Source organism: Amblyomma maculatum, chromosome 4, assembly GCF_055883805.1.
Source record: "Amblyomma maculatum isolate TAMU_Amacu chromosome 4, ASM5588380v1, whole genome shotgun sequence".
Classification (NCBI taxonomy): Eukaryota; Metazoa; Arthropoda; class Arachnida; order Ixodida; family Ixodidae; genus Amblyomma; species Amblyomma maculatum.
In genome coordinates this window covers 42,679,735-42,700,393 of record NC_139347.1, presented here as the reverse complement: position 1 = coordinate 42,700,393, position 20,659 = coordinate 42,679,735, and the positions used below count along the sequence as shown (strand labels likewise).

Genomic DNA, 20,659 nt, shown 5'->3' with positions numbered 1-20,659 from the left:
AATTTTTAACATTTATGTTGTTCAGTGCTGTCTACATAAAAACCAACAGTTACTCCATCTAGGCTCTTCTTTTATGAAGTATTTTATGCACATCTTCATTGCCATACAGAAATAAAAAGTGTATTATCACAAAAATTTCCCAGCCATTAATTAATGCCTTAGCTTGAAGCCTATTGCATTAAAATAAATCTTCAATAGGCAAATATAACGCAGCCTATTTGTCTAGCCTACCTTACTTTGTCATGCTAGATGGTTGTTGAAACTGAAGAATACAGCAGCAAGCACCTCTCAAAGGAGGCCTTTGAGATTTGAAAATGCCGCAGACATCACTGAGCAGTGCTATTCAAGAGGAAATATATCAACACTAGTTGGTTTGTGGGAAATGTTGCTCAGTGCAAGGCTGTTAGAGTGCAAGGTGTTCCGATTCCAGTCTCATCCTGCCGTATGAAAAGAGCTGAGCTCCTTCCAACTCTGCCCTGCCAGCTGGCCTCGTGACGTCACTCAACTCTCTTACCACGTCTGGCCACTGCCATGAGCGAAAGGGAGACGAGCGCTGGGGCTTCAAAAATGTCAATGCTGCTGATGCTGGCTGGCTGTTTTTTTATTGCGAAAGCAATATTTTGACAGCCAAAGCGAGACCTCGGGTGGCCGCAGCTGCGCCGTGAAGAGGCGTAGCTATGGTCTCATAAAAAAATCAGCCGGCCATGACATTCGAACTCTCGTTACTCCTATGCCACAGGCAGGAGCTGCCAATTCAGGTCACTCCTTTCATATGGGAGGGTAATATGAGAGTCAGTCTGCCAGAACTGTCATTCTTGTTATCCCTACGACACGCAGGCACGTCCATATGGCTTGGTTGAAGCGTGACTTTATATATGGGCTGGTAGCTTATGCTCTCGTGTCATACCCTTAAAGGATGAGCTGAAGTGTCCACAATAATGTAGCACCTTACACTGATAGGAGAATAATGTAGCAGGCAAAAGAAGTTTCTGCCGTTGCTCTCACAATTCAACTAGGAGTAACCAGAGCTAAACCACAACTAATTTTTTTCAACATAGGTGTACCAAAGCTCCGGCGTTGAAAACACCAGTGAATGCTTTAGTGCATCATTAACAAATGATAGGCTTTGGCCATTCCAGCCTAACGCTAGTCTTTGCTCGGTGTGGCCCTCCTTATGAGTAGAACTGCAGAGTTTCCAGTCTGCTGGATTTGTTCGTATCTGCCCACTAGCGTGGAAGGCAGATGTTGAGTGCTTCACATCCAGCTCTACGAAAAATCTGCAAAGTGCTGGATCCACCTCGAGTTTCTACACTTTGCATCGGCTTTCTGTGGCATTTGCTGCCCATTGTTCAAAGAATGCAACAGAAGAATGTGCCAGCCAGGACATGGCAAAAGTTGTCCAGAATGAAGCAAAGTGGCAAAGTGTCAGTTATAGCAGAAGCGCGACTACATTCACAAAAAGGTATGAATTTGCAAGCAAACCCACACATATTCATTGAGGCTTTATTAATACTATAACATTAAAGATCATTGAGAAATTGAACAGACGCTCCTGTAGATCCCCAAGCTGCCTTGCAGTCTATGCATCTGCATCAACACACTAGAACACACGTGCAGCATATACAAATGCGCCTTACATGGTTTGCAGCATGGCTTAGTGACCCCGCTTGAAGGCACCAATATTGTCACAGCATATTTGTTGAAGACTGAACAGGTTTTCGAATTATTTACATGGGCAATAAATGACAACATTCAAAGGAGTTCCAAGCCAGAAATGAAATATGAAAGATAATCTAGCTTTACTACACAAAAGTACAGGTTGAATTTTTTTTCCCGTGAAAATTGAGTGTCACAAAATTTAGCTGAAAATGTAATTTGTGGCAAAATGATAGTATGAGCCAACAGAGCTGTATGCTGCCAAATCCCTCTCTGAACTTTGTTTATTTATGCTGTTTTCTTCTACCATAGCATATGTGCAGCTTTAACTGCAAGCATTGTTATGAGTGTGGCATTATTAAGCATTATTTATGTGTACTGTGTTCATAATGGTCTTAACACCAACTAACTGAGCTTTCAGCTGAACATTTAAACACCGGGACCCAAACTACTATATTCGCCAGAATGTAGTCTGACAAAACACCTGTCTTGTAAGTACAATTTTGAATCTAGCTGTCGTATAAGTGATTACTCATTGCTGGCTGCTCTTCGATGGAGGCAAAAGGCAAGGCGCCCATGTGCTGTGCGATGTCACTGCACGTTAAAAAAGCCCAGGTGGTAGAAATTTCCGGAGTTCTCCACTACGGCGTCTCTCATAACCCGAGTCGCTTCGGGTCGTTGAACCCCATAAACCAAACCACACCAATAATTGGTATTCACCCGTGCACAAAGATAGGGCTACAATGGAAAGCTTTCTCAGAAGCTTCACAATTGAGAAATTCATCTCAATAAAAGAAACTTCAAGAAGTAATTACTCTATAAGTAAAATCTACCCTAGACTGGTGTTTCTCCAAAATATATTGGAATATAACATTATTCAGTGCTTCACAAGTGAGTGCTTTCCAACCATTTCCTGATTGAGACGATAAAATAGCACAGTGCTAATTCTGAGGGCTGCTGGATGTCCCTTGATCCATGCTTTCTTCTTGCGGAGGTGAATCCGGTGGGGAGGCCAGCTTAGGCAGGCTGCGAACAGCTGCGGTTTTGCGGATGGGACCTTTGCGTGGGTCGATGATCCTCTGGTCCGGTAGGATGTTGCTGCGAGATGTGCGTCTGCTAGCATTAACGTCACGAGTTTTGCCAACATGGGTAACAGCGTTCCGCTAACCCTGAGCCAATATTGGGACATATCTGGTCAAGGATGTTATGATGGCATTAATCAACATGCTCGAGATTTAGGAGAGACATTACTTTGAGTAAACTTGACAGGCAGCGTGAAGCCAACTGAATGCATAGCTCAAGGAGCTGCAGTCCTTTCATAGGTCATCATGCCCAAGACACGAGTTAAAGCCAGTGGAAATAGTATTGGTAGCGCCATTGAGCTCAGTAGTAGCTATGTTTGCTGCTTTGAGGTTGAAAAAGGTGGAATTGTGCATGTTGTTTGATGGCTATCACCACTTTGAATGATTTTGAAACAATCCATGACATAAATTATGCAAGTAACAATATGGTAAAATGAGGTTCAAAACAACGTGAGCCTAAGTGAACACACTCAAGGATAGGTTGCACTCAACAAAAGCAACATAAATACCTAAATAAGCAGGAGATCGAACAGCATTCGCTGTAGCTCAGTCGGTAAAGCACTGGACATGAAATTTGGAGGTTGTGAGTTCGGACCTTGCTGATGGCATGCGGTTCTGTTTTTTCTACCTTCTAAGTGATTACCTCTGTGATTACATTATAGTAACACAAAAATACTCCTATGCTTTCATTGGTGGCAGTGGCACCCTTTGTATGTGGTTCGTAAATCGCCTCTTATTTCCTTATATTTGCTTGCTGATTAGCTTTACAAGGGCCTCAATTACGGCAACCTCGATGACATAGGTAGTGTAAAGAGGGTTATCGTAAAGCTTCCACCCTCCCCATTAGCTATCATTCAATGTGACATTCGCGGTTATACGGAACATTATGTCCACCACTATGGACAAGGTTGGCGTTACGGAACACACTCAAGAATAGGATGCATCAAACACAAATGCCTAAGAAACTAGAATATTGAACAGCCATCGCCTTAGCTCAGTCAGAAGAGCATATGGAATTCGGAGGTTGTGGGCTCAGATCCCAGCAGTGGCATATGGTTGTTTTTTCTTCCACTTTCTAAGCAAATGTTTCCACGATTGCATTACAATTTCACATTGAGGAATGCAAAAAAAGAAACTCTCCTTGGCTTTCGTCGGTGTCAGTGCCCGACCCTTTGAATGAATATTTGTGAGTACAGGGCACAATGCCTAGCCACACAGAACAATGATCACTTGGTGCAGTATTGATGAAACTGTGCATAAAGTGCTCCGAAAGGAATGATCCCCAATTCAAAGGAATAGTATCAGTCCAGGTGAGTTACTGGGTGGAGCCAACTACTATGCATGCAAAAAAAAAAATTGGCAGTGGCTTAGCTCTGCTATGCCTGAATATACGTAGCGTAAAGCATGTGCAATAGCTCGCGGCGCAACTGTCGTAAACACGGCTCGGCTAAAGTTCATGCGTCTGAGAGGAGCGCACGCCGGCAGCGGCGAGGGGACCGCACCGGCTGTGGCGAGGAGGCGACGCACCTGCACCTCTCATGAAACGTCGCTCGGCTCTCGCGCATGTGCATAACGGGCAGCGCACACTCACGCGAAACCTGGCTCTGACTTGCGTATTGTAGCTTTACGCTACAAAACCTTAATTACGGGGGGCTGCCCTGGGCCGTACACAGTTGTTCGTCGATTCGGTGAACTTAATTACGAGGTGCTGCCCTGTGTAACGCAACCATTGTCATGCAGTTTCTCGCGTCCTGACATTGTGCGCGCAGTGTGGCTTAAGCCGTATTGCCAGTGATCACAGAGAACCCTTCCTTGTTTCTCCTCATTACTTTGATCACCTGCAAGCAAGAAGTTCCGAGATTCTGTGTATTTCTGCGCACTTGTTAATTCAGTCTGGGTGTAGCATCGGGACGATACTTCTTTTCAAAGGGAGGCAGTGTGACTGAAGAAGAGGAAGCGCGAACATTTTTGAAAAAAGAAGACGCTGCTGTGAGCTGTCTCGCGCACGCGCATAACTGGCGGCGCACACTCACGCTAAACTCTGCTCTGACCAGCGTAGTGTAGCTTTACGCTACAAAAGTAAATATGGTCATAAGCAATCCGCAAATGTACTTGTGAAATGTTTGCTCGTGTGATTAAGTAGTTTGCCCTGCTACAGAAATGTGCAAATTTAATGTGGCCCCTGTGAAGCAAGATAGTTAATCTAATGGAATTTGTACAGCAGACCCATTTGCAGCAAATAGAATGCCAAAAAATGTACCAGGATCCTAGACTACTTTATTCAATGAAAAGGAGTACGTGGAAGAAATACTCTGGACCAAAGACCAAAAATGGTGTTCTTAGGGAAAGCTAACTGTTGACGTAAGCCAGTGAAAGAAAATGTCTCTGCCACTGTTGTAATCGTGCAGAGCACATGCAAGACGTGCTTCAACGTCTTAGTCAGCCAATATGATACAGAGAAGGCTGACTGCGTCCGAGCTATTTAAAAGCCAGGGAAGCTCAAGGTTAGCACTGCACCCTACCAACAGCAAGTGATACTTACAGGTACTTAAGGTGCCTCGGACACTTGCCTAGCAGTGGATTAGGGTCAGCCATATCAACAATCTTAATGCGGTTGCGGAGAGATTCCAAATTGAGCATTGCATCAGTGATCTCTGTCATGTATGCCTTCCTAGTGTCATTAAACTTGTGAAATGCCTGAAACAAGATAGCCACATTATAAGAAGTGAGAAAACAGATGCATATCAAATGGAAAATACATCAAGGGTAATAAATTAGAAAGCTGGGTGTACCTTTGACTCTTGATCCAATTTCCACTCTGTGTCTCTTATTTCATTGTACACAGCATTCCTGTCTTTCTCCAGCTGCTTCAAATAGCGCACTAGCTGGTTCTGAATGTGAAAGGATATAAAGGTAACACCCAACAGTGACAACTCATTCAACATAGGTAACCTAAACCAGTGTGTTTCGATACTTTTGTACTGGCCAAGAAACTTTTACAAAATACCACTGAAAAGCTTTGCGTACCTCTCACAATGACTCCACCACAGTGCCACACTCATTTATGTGGACACCCTTTTATTATAATGAAAAGATGTGAACATCAAACAATATGCAGGTAGCATCGGCAACTCTTATTATTGCCTTCTGCAGGATAGAGGAGGTGCTGTCTTGTAGAACATACGCAAAAATGCAAAGAAAGCATTAAATGTTTGTTAAAATATGGCTTTTGTGTTTGAAAAATTAAATAATCTATGCGGCCTAGCTGTATCTTTGTGTCACAGAGCTCCCTTTTCATGTGCAGAGCTTTTTTTTATGGTAGAGCGGCAGTTTGCTATCGGCACCTCTCATGGTGGCTCTCTGTGTTACTACGTGAGACCTTAGTTGAATTTTCATGGCCAGTGACACTACTGAAAGGAGCCTGCTTAGGCTGTAGCTTCACTAGTTAGAATATGGCTGCATTGTACCAAAGCAACTTGCCTCAGTCAAGCTGTCCAGATCAAGATCTGCAAGGTACTCTGTCAGGCCTGCATAAAAAAAAGAAAATGATACTGTTATGAAGGCAAGCAAAAGCTCAGAAATGTTACATACCACAATTGTACAAAATGTGTCTGTGGGTTGGTGCATGCCATGGACTGTAAGATTAAATAATATGCAAGCAAAAGGTACGGCATTTTTATAATTCTTTACAATCACGCTTTGCGACATGCTTGTGCTTGTAATTGAATTTGTGGACAATGCCACACCTTGGCCAATCCGCCATGGTGGGTACGTGCCATTTTTCAAGAGGCCAACAACAACAACAATCACTTGAGCTGTGCAGATATATTCACTGTATCAGTTATAGCGAGGATTTTGTGTGTATATTGGCATGACTGCAGGCGGCAAATTTCCGACTGATCAACATTAAAAACATTTCAGTGATGTTCTTGCAGGTGATTAATCATAACTAGATATACATGCCAGTGCAATGCGCAAGCTGAAAAGTCAGCGGCTGCCATATGCACATACGCGCGCGCGCAACCGAAAACGCTTTGTTTTCATCCCCTGATCTCAGCAATGGTGACTTCTTAACGCAATTGTACCTATAGTTTGCACAACGCGCCCTGTTGTTGAAAATTGCTTTTTACCTTCCTTGTTGTTCACGCGCGCTGCTTCTGCCCTGCTCCTCAGCCAGTCACGTTGGTGCTCAAGTTGCTCATTCACTTCTACCTGAGTGTAATACCGCACCTTCCATTCATCCTCTGCGCAAGAAAAAAAAAATAAATAATAAGAATCGAGTCAGAAAGCAGGGCGGCCGGCCAGGAACAGAAAGAAGCGAACAAACGAACCGTCGCTGACGTCGGCGCTCTGCGACTGAACTTCCAAGGCTTCCACTGTTTTGCAAAGGTCGTTGATGCTCTGTTCCAGCATGTGTCTGTAAGGAAACCGGCACATAAATTTAAATGTTACTTCTTCCTTTGCAACGCGGAATCATACTTCATTTTTTCCTCATTTTCAATCTCTGCCTTGAGGCGCTTGACTTCAGCATCAATTTCGGGGGAAAGTCTCATCTTGAAGATGCTGCCCAGCTAGCCGAGTAGCAGCAGTTCAAGCACCCCTCGACAAGCACGGCGACTGTTTGTTTACAGCAGTATCGTTGCCAAGGTGCGTGTTGCTAGGTCATGTTTCTGCGGTCTGATCTCAAAAAAACAAAACTTATTTGTAGAACAAAATAAAATTCTTTGATTAATAAACGTTTAAAAACAATTTTATTTCAACTGTATAAGAAACTTTAAAATTTAAACGTTTTTTAAAAGTGACTGCAACTTTACCGACTTTACACTTTACTGCGGAGGTTCTTTTCGGATAATTCCTTCTCGGCGGTATGTAGCCACGTTGCGTTCGTCGTCACTTATTTGGTTAATTACTGTGTAATACTGTGTGCCTTGGTCACATTTAAGTAAGCGTTGAAGCTTTACTGCTGTCTAGTTTATTTCGCAGCGAAAAAAATTGCTGTTGTGTCTCTCGAAAGCAGCTGCGCCAATGCACGTGTTGTGACGGGCGCCTTCTGAAGCTAGGCCTATTTGTGCTTTCCATTCAGGTTCAACCATGGTAAACACCAAGGGTTACCGAAGAGGAACACGGTACCTCTTCGCGAGGGGGTTTAGGAAACATGGTGTGGAGCACCTTTCCACCTACCTGCGTGTCTACAGGAGGGGAGACTACGTTGACATCAAGGTGAGAACGGCGAAAAATGGCGCGTCTAGTGCCGGCACACGAGTTGCCGTCTGTTTCGGCGTAGTGCGTCTAGTATGCCTGTATGTTTTGTGCTTGCGTTTCCTCGTTTCTGTAGCGTCATATGCTTGCCAGGAATTGTATGTGCGTGCCTTTTTTTCTGTAAGAAAATTGCAGTGTGTCACTGATCGCTTTTTGGTGATGTACCTGTGACATGTACCTGATGTACCTGTGCGATGGCAGTGAACATTTTGAAAAGCACCATCTTTTGTGCATTCAGTTCAATTAGAGCTTCACGCCTTGAACTTTGTACTGCAGGGCAATGGAGCTTTCCAGAAGGGCATGCCCCACAAATTCTACCACGGAAAGACTGGCCGGGTGTTCAACGTGACTCCCCATGCGCTTGGTGTCACAGTCAACAAGCGTGTCAGGTACAGCTGATATTACGCACATTTAAATGTGTCTCAGTGTGTGTTGCTTAAGAGCCAGTGCCGTGATGATTTTGTTTGCAGGCATCGTGTTATTCCCAAGCGCATCAACGTGCGTATTGAGCACGTAAAACATTCGAGGTGCCGTCAGGACTTCTTGGAGAGGTCGAAAAAGAACCGCGAAATCCGGGCGGAGGCAAGAAAGCAAGGGATCAAGGTGTCCTGCAAGCGACAGGTATCGTGAATCTGAGCACTTGTGCTTCAGTAGTGCTCATATTTTAGGGGTGTACCGAGGTGGCAATTTCCAGACATGTGATGGCACTGATGCAAAGCAAGAGCAGAAATCTGGTGATGTAACAAGCATGCACACTGATCCTGCTGCTAGAGGGAGCATTTTCTGCTTGGCTGTTTTACTTCGTGCTTAGCAGCCCCTGCAAAAGAGCTATTTTAGGGTTCTATTTGCTACGTGTTTGCACCTCTGGATTGGTGCTTATGTGTAACGTTCCAAACACAGTGGTAATCCCTGTGTCATTTTCTGGTACCATCTTGAGACTGTTTTAGGTAATTGCTCTGTAATTACAAATCTACTCCACTTAGCGATGGGCAATTCCAACTTCAAGTTCTTCGTCAATTTACTTTAAATCAGCCATCTGTTCTGATTTCGATTCTCGCATCAGGGCAGATTTTTCTACTACTATTACAAAGTTCGCATGAAGCTGTATAGACCTTTTCACGACTCTTGGAGAAACCAGTTTGACTGGGCTGAGAACCAGGTATGGGGGGAGAATCCGCAGATTTTTCCTGTGTTATGAGCACAGCCCAGTCTTCAATATGGCAGCGCCCTTTGGCCAATTTTGAAAAGGTCTATAGCTTTGATTTGGAGCTGTATGGCTGCACTTTTGGGGTGCTAAAAAGTTATCATTCCTTGTTAATTAATGTGCAGATATTGAAGGTTCTAGGTCCTCTACAATTAGTTCTAAGTACCTATTGCAAAAGGCTTCTCGATATGCTGGGCTGCTTATCGCATGTGTGTTATTTTCGGTACCACCCATGCTATATGGAGAGGATGGAAACAGTTGAAGATTATTTGATGCATAACAGCCAGTGATGGATAAGAATCGCTTCGCATTAATTCGAACAGCCTACCAATGACTCTTTCTCCTCTAGGAGTACGAATAGACTTTTTCAAGCACTGCAGTGCCACTGATGGGCTCTGAAAGGCTAATGGGAAGTGTATGCTTTGGCAGCCCCTTTGTTGCGAGCTGCGAAACAGAGCTCAGCAAAGCTTAAGCTCATTGACAAGCTGACGAAAATTATTTGTTACCTAAAGCGTGCCGAAGATTGTTTGTCACCAAGGCTGCGCAGCCAGCATCACACTTCACACAGTGGTGCCTGAGCGCTTTTTTGGATCTATGTACTTCGTGCTTGCAGAAGAAAAGAAATAAATTGTCATAAAGGTTCCCTGCGCTTACCAAGCCAGGACAACACTTTTGTGTACAAGAACCAAACTTTCCACAGCGGCGACACAAGGGGTGCGTCCGGTGGCGAACTGCACTCTTTCCACTATACCCTAGTCTTTTCTAGGCCTCTAACTCTGTTTTGTATTGTAGTTGCAATGACTAGCGCTTCGGAATTGAACTTCAAGGTCAACTAGAAAAGGCAGAATGTTTGCCTCCTTATCGGAAAGTCTAGCTGCTGTAATTGAGCCACAACAAAGTATGCCTGCGCAAATGCTGAGCTCTCAACTCTGTCGTCCTCGGGTCAAACCTATTCCCAGTAGAAGCCACAACGGAGGCGAGGCGTCTCTAAGCTGGCCAGCTCTGGTAGTATAGGTGGTGATGACGGCTGTCCCCTTTTTAATGGGCCACAACAAACTCTGTTTTGTATTGTAGTTGCAATGACTAGCGCTTCGGAATTGAACTTCAAGGTCAACTAGAAAAGGCAGAATGTTTGCCTCCTTATCGGAAAGTCTAGCTGCTGTAATTGAGCCACAACAAAGTATGCCTGCGCAAATGCTGAGCTCTCAACTCTGTCGTCCTCGGGTCAAACCTATTCCCAGTAGAAGCCACAACGGAGGCGAGGCGTCTCTAAGCTGGCCAGCTCTGGTAGTATAGGTGGTGATGACGGCTGTCCCCTTTTTAATGGGCCGCCTCCGCCTGTTGGCGTGGCGGAGCCAAGGGAAAAAAATAATACATAAAACACACACAAAATTGCCGTTCCACGCGACCACTTAGTTCACTCTGGTGCGTTCACAGCCGGAATGCTCCTTTGGTGCACCGCCCCATTCCGCCACCAGTATTCCAGGCGACACTGCACCACACATGGTGCTAAACTGCGCTGCCCACCACATGCTTTCCTCGAATGGCACATTGTTTGCCACTTAAAATTTTCAAGCACACGAGATTTGGCCAGCCGGTGCCGTGCGTGACAGAAGCAAGAAACTGTCGCATATAAATGCCACTTTGGATGGAGGTTGAGAAATGGGTCAAACAAAACTGTGAGGACTGAAAGTGCTGATAATAATCAGTGGCAGTAGTGCTTTCGTGCAATTGGAGAGTTGGAATTTGGAGGCCTTATTGTTACACTAGAAAAAAAAAAAATTTACACAAATTTGCTGTCCATTGTCGCAATGGTCGCTCATTAAGCCACCAAAGAGGCTGTAAAACCGCTGTGGTGTTTCGCCACAATGGTGCGCGGAGCAGTTGTTGAGGAGGCAAATCTTGCGTCTGCTCGTTGAAAATTCTTCATCCCAATCCAGCCTCATATAACTCCTGGTCATCAAGGCCTTTGAATTCGACTTGTATGTCACTGAGAGCAAAGTGCACTCTCATCTGAGACTCTGTCCATGTTCGTCGTGAGAACAGTGACTCGGGCTTTATTCATTTTATCTCCATGGCACTTCTCAGTTTTGAGCGCTAATGTCCGACTTGGCAGTAGCTGTCAAAACAAACCAGTCTCATCCGTATTAAAAAACGTTGCATGACTTGTACCTCTCCTTCACGCCATGCCTTCTGCATCCACGGTGTTCCTCTCGCCTGCTACCATTTTTCAGGCGATATAGTGGTCCTTAAATCTTTGGAGCCAACCACTTCCAGCCATAAACTCCTCGACGTCTAGGGTGCAGGCGAGATCTTTTGCCTTTTTACAGCATGGGGCTGAAGACTGGCAGATTTCATGTGCAGTCGTCCCAGAAATACATCAGCTTGCGAAGGCGACAGCCATAGACTTTCGGGCAGTCCTGCGCATTGTCTCTGATGGCGGACTTGTTCTTCAGGATGGTGCTCAGCGTGCTTCGTGAAATTTGAAATGCGCTGCAATTTCCCACTTTTTTTTTTTTTTTTTTGCCACGTTTGACGCTGCGAAATATCTCAAGCTTGTCGAAAAGCAGCAGAGCTTGCCTCTGCTTCGTCGTCGTCTTGCAGAAATGTCTACAACATAGCTACGACTGAAGTTGTATGGGCAGCGCAGCACCACACTAGAGCAGCATGCAAACTCTGAAACATAAAAAAAACGTGGAGGACACGGCCGACGCGGTGCGGAAAATGCTGCCTTCTCCTCCCGTCATCTAGTTGCTATAGGTCCGGAGATGTTCACACGTACTTGATCATGTGGTAGGCAGCTGCCAAATAGGAATGCTGCAGAGCGAAGCTGGCATAAGCTGCTCCCAGTCCTGCTTTGGCGGTCCTGTAAATTTTCTTTCGTTTTTCTTAGTTGCAACAACAAAACGTTCACGTACAGTGGCAGCCCAGAGGCTACCCGTAGCCGGCCCGTATCCAAAGTTTGGTTCATTGTAAAAATGCATTTTACGTACATGATGTCAGAACTTGAGTGTTTGCTTTATGGCATAATTTGCTTTTTTTGGGTTTGTTATATTTGGGTTCTACTGTATATATTGTTACGTGGTGACAAGCGAAGAGGACAGCACAACATGGCGATAGGGTAAAGGATGATTTAATGGTTGGCCTAGCACGAGGGCTCCTCGCGCCACTGCCAATCTTCTTTATAACACCTCCCGGGGCCACCGAGTTATCATTCCGATCGGTTCGCTTGAAGTTGATGGTGAGGATGTTCAAGGAAAGACAGGAGTGAATGACTTGCTTGCCGCCACGGTATCTGATGCGTGGGGGATCCACCTCCCCTGGAGCTGTTCAACCATCCGTCACCAGAGACCATGGGACCGATGGCTCGAGGTCGCGACGAGCGGCTGGGCGCGGGGGTTGCGTGTAGATGTCTGGTTCCTTTAGGTCCTTTGGGTCTTTCGGGTCCTTCGTCTCTGGTCTGATTGGTCTGTCTGTTCTCCTTGTCTTCAGATCCAGGTTGGGAACTGGGCGGTGGTAGTTGGTCAGATCTGGGCAGGAAGGGCTGGGGTGAAGCTGCTCGGCGATGTCCCAGGGCCCTCGGTCAATGGTCCCGGCTTACAGATGGCGTCGATGCTCCAAGGCAAGGATGAGGATGACATACCCCGCACCTCCACCAAAATGTTACGTGGTGACAAACGAAGAGGACAGCACAACATGGCGATAGGGTGAAGGATGATTTAATGGTTGGCCTAGCGCCACTGCTGATCTTCGTAGCAATATGATACTCTTGTTGCCACATTAATGTTAGCTTTCATCTCGTAAAATGAAGTGGTTGATATGCGCGACACTGGGCAACAGCAGCAACGAAGCTGCTTTGGGATGGCTTGCTTATACCACTGCTTCCGCTTCTGCACGTAACTTGGCTAACTATCCTTAACAATGAACTGTGATGCTTCCCATGGCTTACTACTATAGTGCATAACAAATATTAGCTCATTTTTTTGACGCTGTGAGCAAGAATAAATGGTGGCTTCGTTTTGATGCTGGGCTGTGAACACTACTTCCTCGGCCTGAAAATGGACAGCCTTGTTAGATGCAGCATGTATACAATGATTCAGCTTGGATAGCTAGTCGTAGGCACTATTCTTCAGTATAAAGAGCTTGTGCGCTTGCAAGGTGTTCGGGGATAGCCTGAAAAAGTCTGTTCACGGATAATCTCCTTGATTGTAGGCATCCTGTTTCTCTCTTTCTCCTATACTGCATCTTCTGGCGCAGCAGTTCAGGCTGTCTGCAGGCTCTAACAATATTAAAAAAATCTTGGAGGCTGTGCAGTCGTCGATCGATATTTCTTACGCCCCATTTTCCGGACATGCCTGAAAATCCGGACCTTGCCATGGCACCACCACGCACTCCATAGAGTCGATCAAAATTTCGGACGTTTGAAATCCTTCTCGTTCGATTTTCCGGACTTTTTCTTTTCGATTCGCGACTCAGGTGCATTGAAAACGCAAACAATGCTGGTGCCATTTTAGTTTTCTGCAACCTCGAACCCACGTGTCATGTCATCCGCTGATCATGCTATCGCATACTCGGTATAGCCTTGATAACAGGCACCGCTTGCGTCACAGTCCCGTCAGCTCTGCTGTGCTGCCCAATCGTGCAGTCGTCAGTCGCCGCGTGTGGTGTGTTGTGCTGTTTGACGTCCCTACTACAGCCCATGGACCAAGGCGTTATCCAGACACTCAAGCACCTCTATCGGTCACGTGTGGGCAGCGGCAAAACCTACAGTGTCGACTTGTCTGCACTCTGCATGCTTTCTGATGCATGGAAGGCGGTGACTGAGGAAACACTGTGGAATCCGCCTTTTGCGCGAGGATGTGGCGCCATCATGCGGGAGCGGGCGGGAAACACATTGGGCGGCAGTGTAGCAGACGACGCGAAAGCGCACCATACGAAATGGCCACGCCAACGCTGGTAGAAAGCGAAAGCTTCCCCCCTTTTTTGGCCTCGGAGCGGAAAGTAGTGACAGTGATTGCAGCATATCATGTTTACGCAGTATGGGGGAAGGTAGAGCGTTTTCACAATCCACTCATAACGCACGTACGCATATACTATCTTCGTATTGTAAGAGAGTGTAGCACGGGCCGTGTTCGACGTGACAGAATGAGACGCTCTCAGCGTGCAGGTTTTTGGCAGACAGGAGAGCGTGGGGGCAGAGAGAGAGAGAGAGGGATCTCAAAGGGCAAAGCAGCCAGGGGTTTGTTGATGCTGCAGAGCTAGGTGGAATCGTCTCCTGTGACTTTGAGCGGCGCATATGCGCGGGGTGTCTTGAGTTACCGAGCACAATGCGGTCACTGCGGCGCCGGCATGGTGCAATGGAATGGGCGTCGCTTCCTCGCGTCATCTACAACCGTGCAGATATAGGATTTCATCCACGAAGATCGGCATAGAGGCACATATACACACCCCCTGAAAAAGGCATTGTCCCGGCCGGAATGCACACCTGCAGGAAACGCGCTGCATTTTTCTGGCAATGGATGATTCAGAGCTGTAGCCGGTTTCTGGCCTTGGGAGTCAGAACGGATGTGGTCGCAGTGGTGAAAAGGTTCTCAGTGCGCAGAGAATGGTCATTCTGTTGTGAAAAGACCTCCAACGTTCATTTCTGCCTCCGCCGCGATTTCTGCGGAATCAACAACTTGGTGACACGTGTGAATCTCCTACATATTGGATGCGCATCTCGGTCAGGAACCAACCCTGTTCTACGTCCAGAGCGATCCACTCTGCAAGTGAACGAGCATGAACCCTCCAGGAGACTCATTTATTGTGGCGGGCGGTTTCCTTGCCGTTGCAAACGGTTGGACGTAGACGACGATTATCAAGCTCCCTAACGAAGTCCATCTGATTGCGTACACCAAAGGAACAAAATCCGGATGCTTTGGCGTGCACGAAGGCGAGACTTTAATTTAAAAAAAAAAATACTGTGCGTTGTGCAAAAGTGTCAAGTGCGTCATATGTTCCGAGCGGCAAAAACACATACTACAGGTATGTATGCATCTAAACGAAATATGCATGATGAAAAGTACCTACTGGAGTTTTCACCCAGGCTGTAGCGCACCAGGGATAGCTGCAATGAGGATTTTTTCGGTGCGTGATTGCTTTAGTTGCGCGGGGCCTGAAGGCGATGTATTTTGTCCTTTCTTTTCTTTATGTGCGAAAGGGCTAGGTAGCTTAGATATCACAGGCGGCTCTGTGCGCTAGGCCGTAATATTTAGCATGTTTTATCGTGACTGCCTAACAAGAAAAAAACTGCGTTTTAATGCACTGCCATTCGCGAGCCTCATGACCAGCTCAACCACTCAGCTCGCGAACGGCGGTGCATCACAACAAACGCCCAATTTTTCTTTTCTTTTTAGTCAGGCGGCAGTCGCGATAAAGCATGCTAAATATTGCGGTCTAGCGCACACAGCCACCTGTGATATCTGCGCTACCCGGCCCCTTCGCACATAAAGAAAACAAACGACAAAATACATCGCCATCAGACGCGCCGAACAAATGCTCATTGCGGCTATCACTGGTGGGTTACAGGCTTGGTGCAAACTCCGGTAGATACTTTTCATTATGCACATTTCCTTTAGGTGCATACATACCTGCAACAAAGTGTTTTTCGCTCAGTCGAGAGTACGCAGTAGGTAGCTAAGGTCGGCCATTCACATCTTGACGCTTGGTGGCCCTAATTGTAGCTTCACGTCGTCGTTGGCCGTGGCTCGGCGAAGGAAACCTGAAAAACCGCGTCTTGCATCTTGGCGCGCTTAGAGAGTGGCAGCCGTACGCGGCAGATGTGGTTGGCATCGCTTTGCCAAGCCTGTGACGGCCACCGTGCCGCCCGGTGCCGCCAGCCCCCGTGCACTGGCGGCGCCGAGAAACGCCGTCGACGCCGCTCAATGTGTTTCCATCGGTCGCCGCTACGACTTCGCGCATGCGCAGAAAACTCGCGCAAAAGGCGGATTGCTTCCGCCACACGGGTTTCTTGCTGTCGTCATTCGATGATAGCGCCAGTGAATCCCATCACCAGTCTGCTGGCCTCATCTAGCACTTGGGCGTTGCAGGAGATGTTCCCATGAAAGTGACGCTGGAGCAGTTTGCTAACGCTGACAGCGAGCTATGCGCTGAATTCACCGATGATGAAATTGTTCGCCAGGTGCTGGAAAGTGATGACTCGGGCTCCAACAGTGAGGAGCCAGAGGCTGCGCTGCCAACCAGCAGTGAATTAACCAGAGCTCTGATAGTGCTTTCGGCTGTGTATAGCGAGCACGTCACCTTTGCCGACGTGCAAGCCGATTTACTTGTACGGCAAAGTAGCGCCCCGCAGGAGCATATTGACCACTTTTTCAAGCCGCTCGCTAAATAAAGTGACCTTTTACTGCTTGATTTTCCGGACACTAGCTAGGCCCCTCGAGGGTCCGAAAAATCGGTCGGCAACTGTACTTTTTTTTTTTTTTTTAAGGCTCCAGCAGTTTTTCTTTGTGTGGAAAGCTTTAGTTTAAAATGTTAAGGAACACATTCACGCGAGGTCTACGTGGGTCACACAACCCATGGAGGCGATGAAATGTTAACTCTTGTTTGAAAGGAATATTTCTGCCGCCGCGTTAGCGCCAGAGTGATGTGACATCTGATGGAAATTGCTGGAGTTAGTGTTTACCAAACTTTACCAAAAAGGCCGACAGGTGGTGCAGTGAGCGCACAGCAAAGAGCACTACTCCCAGTCTGTCTTCACTGAACAACCCTCGTATGTGGGTTGTGGAGACACATCTTGGAGTCCAGAAGAGGTCGAATACGGGCTGTTTAGTACATGATCACGAATGGAAAGAAACAGCGCTACTAAGACTGTGCAGGAGAGCAAATACACGTGCACTACGAATGACTCCAACCGTTGCATCTTAGATGTGAAGTCCCTTCCCAAAGCACACCCTGCCTCACTATTGCTGTTGCGGCCATCAAAGATTCCGGCGTAAAACTGTTTCAGTCTGATAAATAGGGTGGTTTTGTCATGGTGCCTAATAATTTACAAGGAAAAGGCCCAAGAAGCAGTTTATGCAAATTTCCGAGAAGTGAGTTCTGTAAAATCCCTAAGACTACAAGGCAAAGCGGTCCAGCTTTGTGAGCAAGCCAGACTCTTGAGACTAGCCTCGTCAGTCAAGGCATCGAAAGGTACCATCCTGTAAGTGTTCTTCAGCATACAGCACACGTGTTTGTCTGCTCTCCTGTCCAGTCTTAGTGGCGCTGTTTCTTTCTATTTGCGAACATCTTGGAGACCTGGAGCAGCCACCCTGTAATGATAAAGATGTAATCAGTGCAAGGTGCACTTCTGGTAGTGGCTCAACATTAATCACAGGTGATTAAAGTAGCATCCGGTGCCTGTGCAGTGCTTGTCTGCATTAATTAAAAAGATTAGTGCATGTAACTAGAACAGACATAGAAGACAGGACTGGTGCTAATTTTAATTAAGGATGGCACAGCAACTAGCCCAGCTTTCTGCCTTGATTGCTTGTCTGCACATTCACATAGCTTCCTGCCTAGGGCGCTCACCCACTTCTTGCAAAGGCATTCTCGTTAGCCGTTGACATCCGAGGTAGACCGAAAATGGTGCTAAGGCACACTCACTAGAAGCTGTCCCAAAGTAACCATATTGTACCTTCGCAATGTCATTGCAGGGTGTAGTGAATTAAAACAGTTCTTAGTATTCCCTCATCTGGCATTATTTTGAAGTAACTTGCTACACTGCAGAATTTTTTGAAACTCCTGTGATAGTGACTAGGGCACCTTTGGATGGCATTTTTCTCGGGTGCACGGAACCGTGACGGACAATAGGTGAAAATAAAGCGATTGAATGCATTCACACAATAAAAGAAGAAAAAAAATTCCCCCTGCTGGACATGTTGCTCAGGGATGGACGTTTCAACGTCAGGAGTTTCAACCAGACTAAGAGTGTGATCATGGCATGGGGAGTCTGCTCGAAGCATATGCAAACAGAATGGGCTTTGCAGGGGGGTACCATCCTTCTGATGGAAATAGCGAAGTACTTTGGGGGTCTGTTTCAGTGCTACGGTGAACTATTTAGCTCCGCATGAGCGCGCGTTGAAGATCAAGGTTGTCCGCAACAAAGGGATGTAGGTCCAGCAAGCACTGTGGACATTTAGCCGATATGAGGTGCTATGGCTCCAGATGGCGCTGTGAGTGCCCATACACCCCATCGAGAGCATTCAGGGTGACCTGGGTTGGTCAACATTCACAGCCTGGGTGGGATGCAGTGGTGAAGGCGGGTTTCGAGAATCTCCTCTATAGTCTCCCCAAGTCAAATGTGGCGCAGCAGACCCTTGTCCACGCCATTTTCGCTTGCCAAACAACGAGGTGGACACTCCGGATGCGGGCCTTTCGTCAGGGGTGCCAGCTCCTGTCTGTATCGCTGGCTATGAGAAGCATCAGAGATCCGACTTTAGAGCGGGATGCAAGACCCAGCCCCAGGTGCAGCAAGTCCACAGAGGAATGGCAGAAATCTGCTGGGGGAAAATCGTCACTGGTCCTGTACCAAGCTGAAAATGATACTGTCAGGAAGGAGCTGTGTCGGAGGCACACTCAGGAACTTTGCTTATGTGCAAGTGGAGAGCAAGATTCACAGCTGGTCTCACGACTTTGTGCGCCCTCTGCGGAGTGGTGGAGTCGTCGACAGACCACGTGTACTGGAGTGTCCAGCTATCTTCCCTTCTGCTTGTATGGTGTCACTGCCTGAGGCACTTGGTTTTAAGTTTGGCAGTAGAAAGGCAGCCTCAATGGAAACAATTGAGGCATCGAAGAGACGTTTGGAGTTTTTGTATGTTGCGAGCAGCAGTGAGATGCTTTTTAGGGTGGCCCTGTCACAACCGCAGTGACTGTGTTTAATATTTCCTTTTTTTTTTTTTTTTTTTGCCATGTTATTAATTTTTGGAGCTAAACCAGTGAAAAAGGGTGGCCCACTATCACCATTTTTCTTAGTATCACTTGCTGTTGACTGCCTTCGTATGTATGGTGCCAAAAGGCTGAATACGATGTCGCTTGTAATGAAATAGATGACATGTGTCTCTTGTAACTGTGCAAAAACCAAGTCGCAAACTTCTGGGGGTAAGTGATTTCACGTGAATGAACTATAACATAGTCGAATTAGCATCATATGCTAGTCTTGACCAAATATCTTGGGGGAGTCCTCAAGGTGGAGTAGATTTGTAATATGGGAGTAATTGCTCATTGACAGCCAACCAAATGCAGCCATACGGCTACAAGGGAAAGCTATATTTTCCCAGAAACTTAGTAGTAAAAGAAAAATCGGGACGAATTTGTTTTGCTTGGGTGGAATTGAATTTGCTTGCGTGTATGTCAATGAGTAGTTACTCCCTTATTTCAAATCTACTTCTCTTTGGGGGATTCCCCTAAAATATTCTATCAACACCTTTCCCACTTAAACTTATTTTAACTATAAAGTCTGAGAAAGCTGTATAGCTTTCCTTTGTAGCCGTATGGCTGTGTTTGGGTGGATGTCGAACAACCAGGTGGCAGTGTGTTAGGAAGGCAGATCAATTTATGATGTTAAGAAGTGTAGTTGTATGCTGTTTGAAGAAGTATGGCAGGCGAAAGTTGTAAATGGTTAACTAGACCAGTGGTTGCCATCTTTTTATTCTAAAGCAAGGGTAAAATGCAGCAGCCTGGGCATGGCATGCATAACTATTGTAATTGCACTGTTTTTTTTAATCAGTTCTATGAGATGCAATTTTTATGTGTTTACGTGAATTTGTAGCTTTTATATAAAAAAACTGCAGACAGTATGTAATGCTGGGAAGTTCTAAATTTTTTATACATTGCTGTGCCTATTCTTTGTGCAGTGCATTGTGGTTTGACACTGGTGTGGAATGTATTTTCAGCCTCAAGGACCCAGGCCGGCTCATTTCGTGAAGCTCAATGGCAAGCAAGAACCAGAGCTGCTCCAGCCGATCCCATACGAGTTCATTGCCTAGGGTTTCAAATAAAACCAAGTCATCTGGAGTTTATTGTCTGCTTATTTGTAAAAGAAAGAGGAAATGGTTGTAGTGCAACTAGGAAGCAGACATGCTATTGCAACTTGGAAAAAAAAAAATGGTTTCACTAAAGCAAGCAGCGAGAGGTGTGGTGTGTGGTTCTGTCATAGTTCTCGAGAAAGCTAACAGCTGTGAAATTTTTATGCCCCGCGGCTCTTTGAAACTTGCTTGAATGAGCCTTTTTGCTTGAGCTCAAGTGAAATTTAATATGCCGCTAAAATTATCAGTGTGTGGTTACACTTCCTCTCGTGGCATAACCTGGCGCTCAGTGGAGCTGGCCGCAGTGACTATAGGCAGTCGTGGCGTACCGAAACCCGTGCTTGTGTTCGTTTCATTCTCCGTAGTGCATGGTCGAAGTGAAGCTTTCATGTCTG

At 46.2% G+C, this 20,659-nt stretch overlaps 2 protein-coding genes across 4 annotated transcripts; one reads left to right on the top strand and one right to left on the bottom strand.

Annotated features, from left to right (window-relative positions):
- Window positions 1-1,468: 1,468 nt before the first annotated feature.
- Window positions 1,469-7,390, bottom strand: LOC146190856 (coiled-coil domain-containing protein 169-like). 2 transcript variants are annotated; one of them, XM_084601240.1, is made up of 7 exons: window positions 7,218-7,390; window positions 7,070-7,155; window positions 6,869-6,982; window positions 6,219-6,265; window positions 5,531-5,629; window positions 5,281-5,435; window positions 1,469-2,769 (listed from the first exon to the last, which is right to left on the bottom strand). In XM_084601240.1, the coding sequence occupies exons 1-7, from the start codon at window positions 7,289-7,291 to the stop codon at window positions 2,598-2,600; spliced, it is 747 nt and encodes a 248-aa protein (XP_084457366.1). In that variant the 5' UTR covers window positions 7,292-7,390; the 3' UTR covers window positions 1,469-2,597. The 2 variants fall into 2 exon arrangements, with proteins under 2 accessions (XP_084457366.1, XP_084457367.1); XM_084601241.1 differs by having other exon boundaries at window positions 1,469-2,754; window positions 7,218-7,386.
- Window positions 7,391-7,487: 97 nt separating this feature from the next.
- RpL21 (ribosomal protein L21) lies at window positions 7,488-20,253 on the top strand. 2 transcript variants are annotated; one of them, XM_084601238.1, is made up of 5 exons: window positions 7,488-7,603; window positions 7,822-7,958; window positions 8,274-8,386; window positions 8,468-8,618; window positions 20,133-20,253. In XM_084601238.1, the coding sequence occupies exons 2-5, from the start codon at window positions 7,830-7,832 to the stop codon at window positions 20,223-20,225; spliced, it is 486 nt and encodes a 161-aa protein (XP_084457364.1). In that variant the 5' UTR covers window positions 7,488-7,603; window positions 7,822-7,829; the 3' UTR covers window positions 20,226-20,253. The 2 variants fall into 2 exon arrangements, with proteins under 2 accessions (XP_084457364.1, XP_084457365.1); XM_084601239.1 differs by having other exon boundaries at window positions 7,591-7,680.
- Window positions 20,254-20,659: the final 406 nt, after the last annotated feature.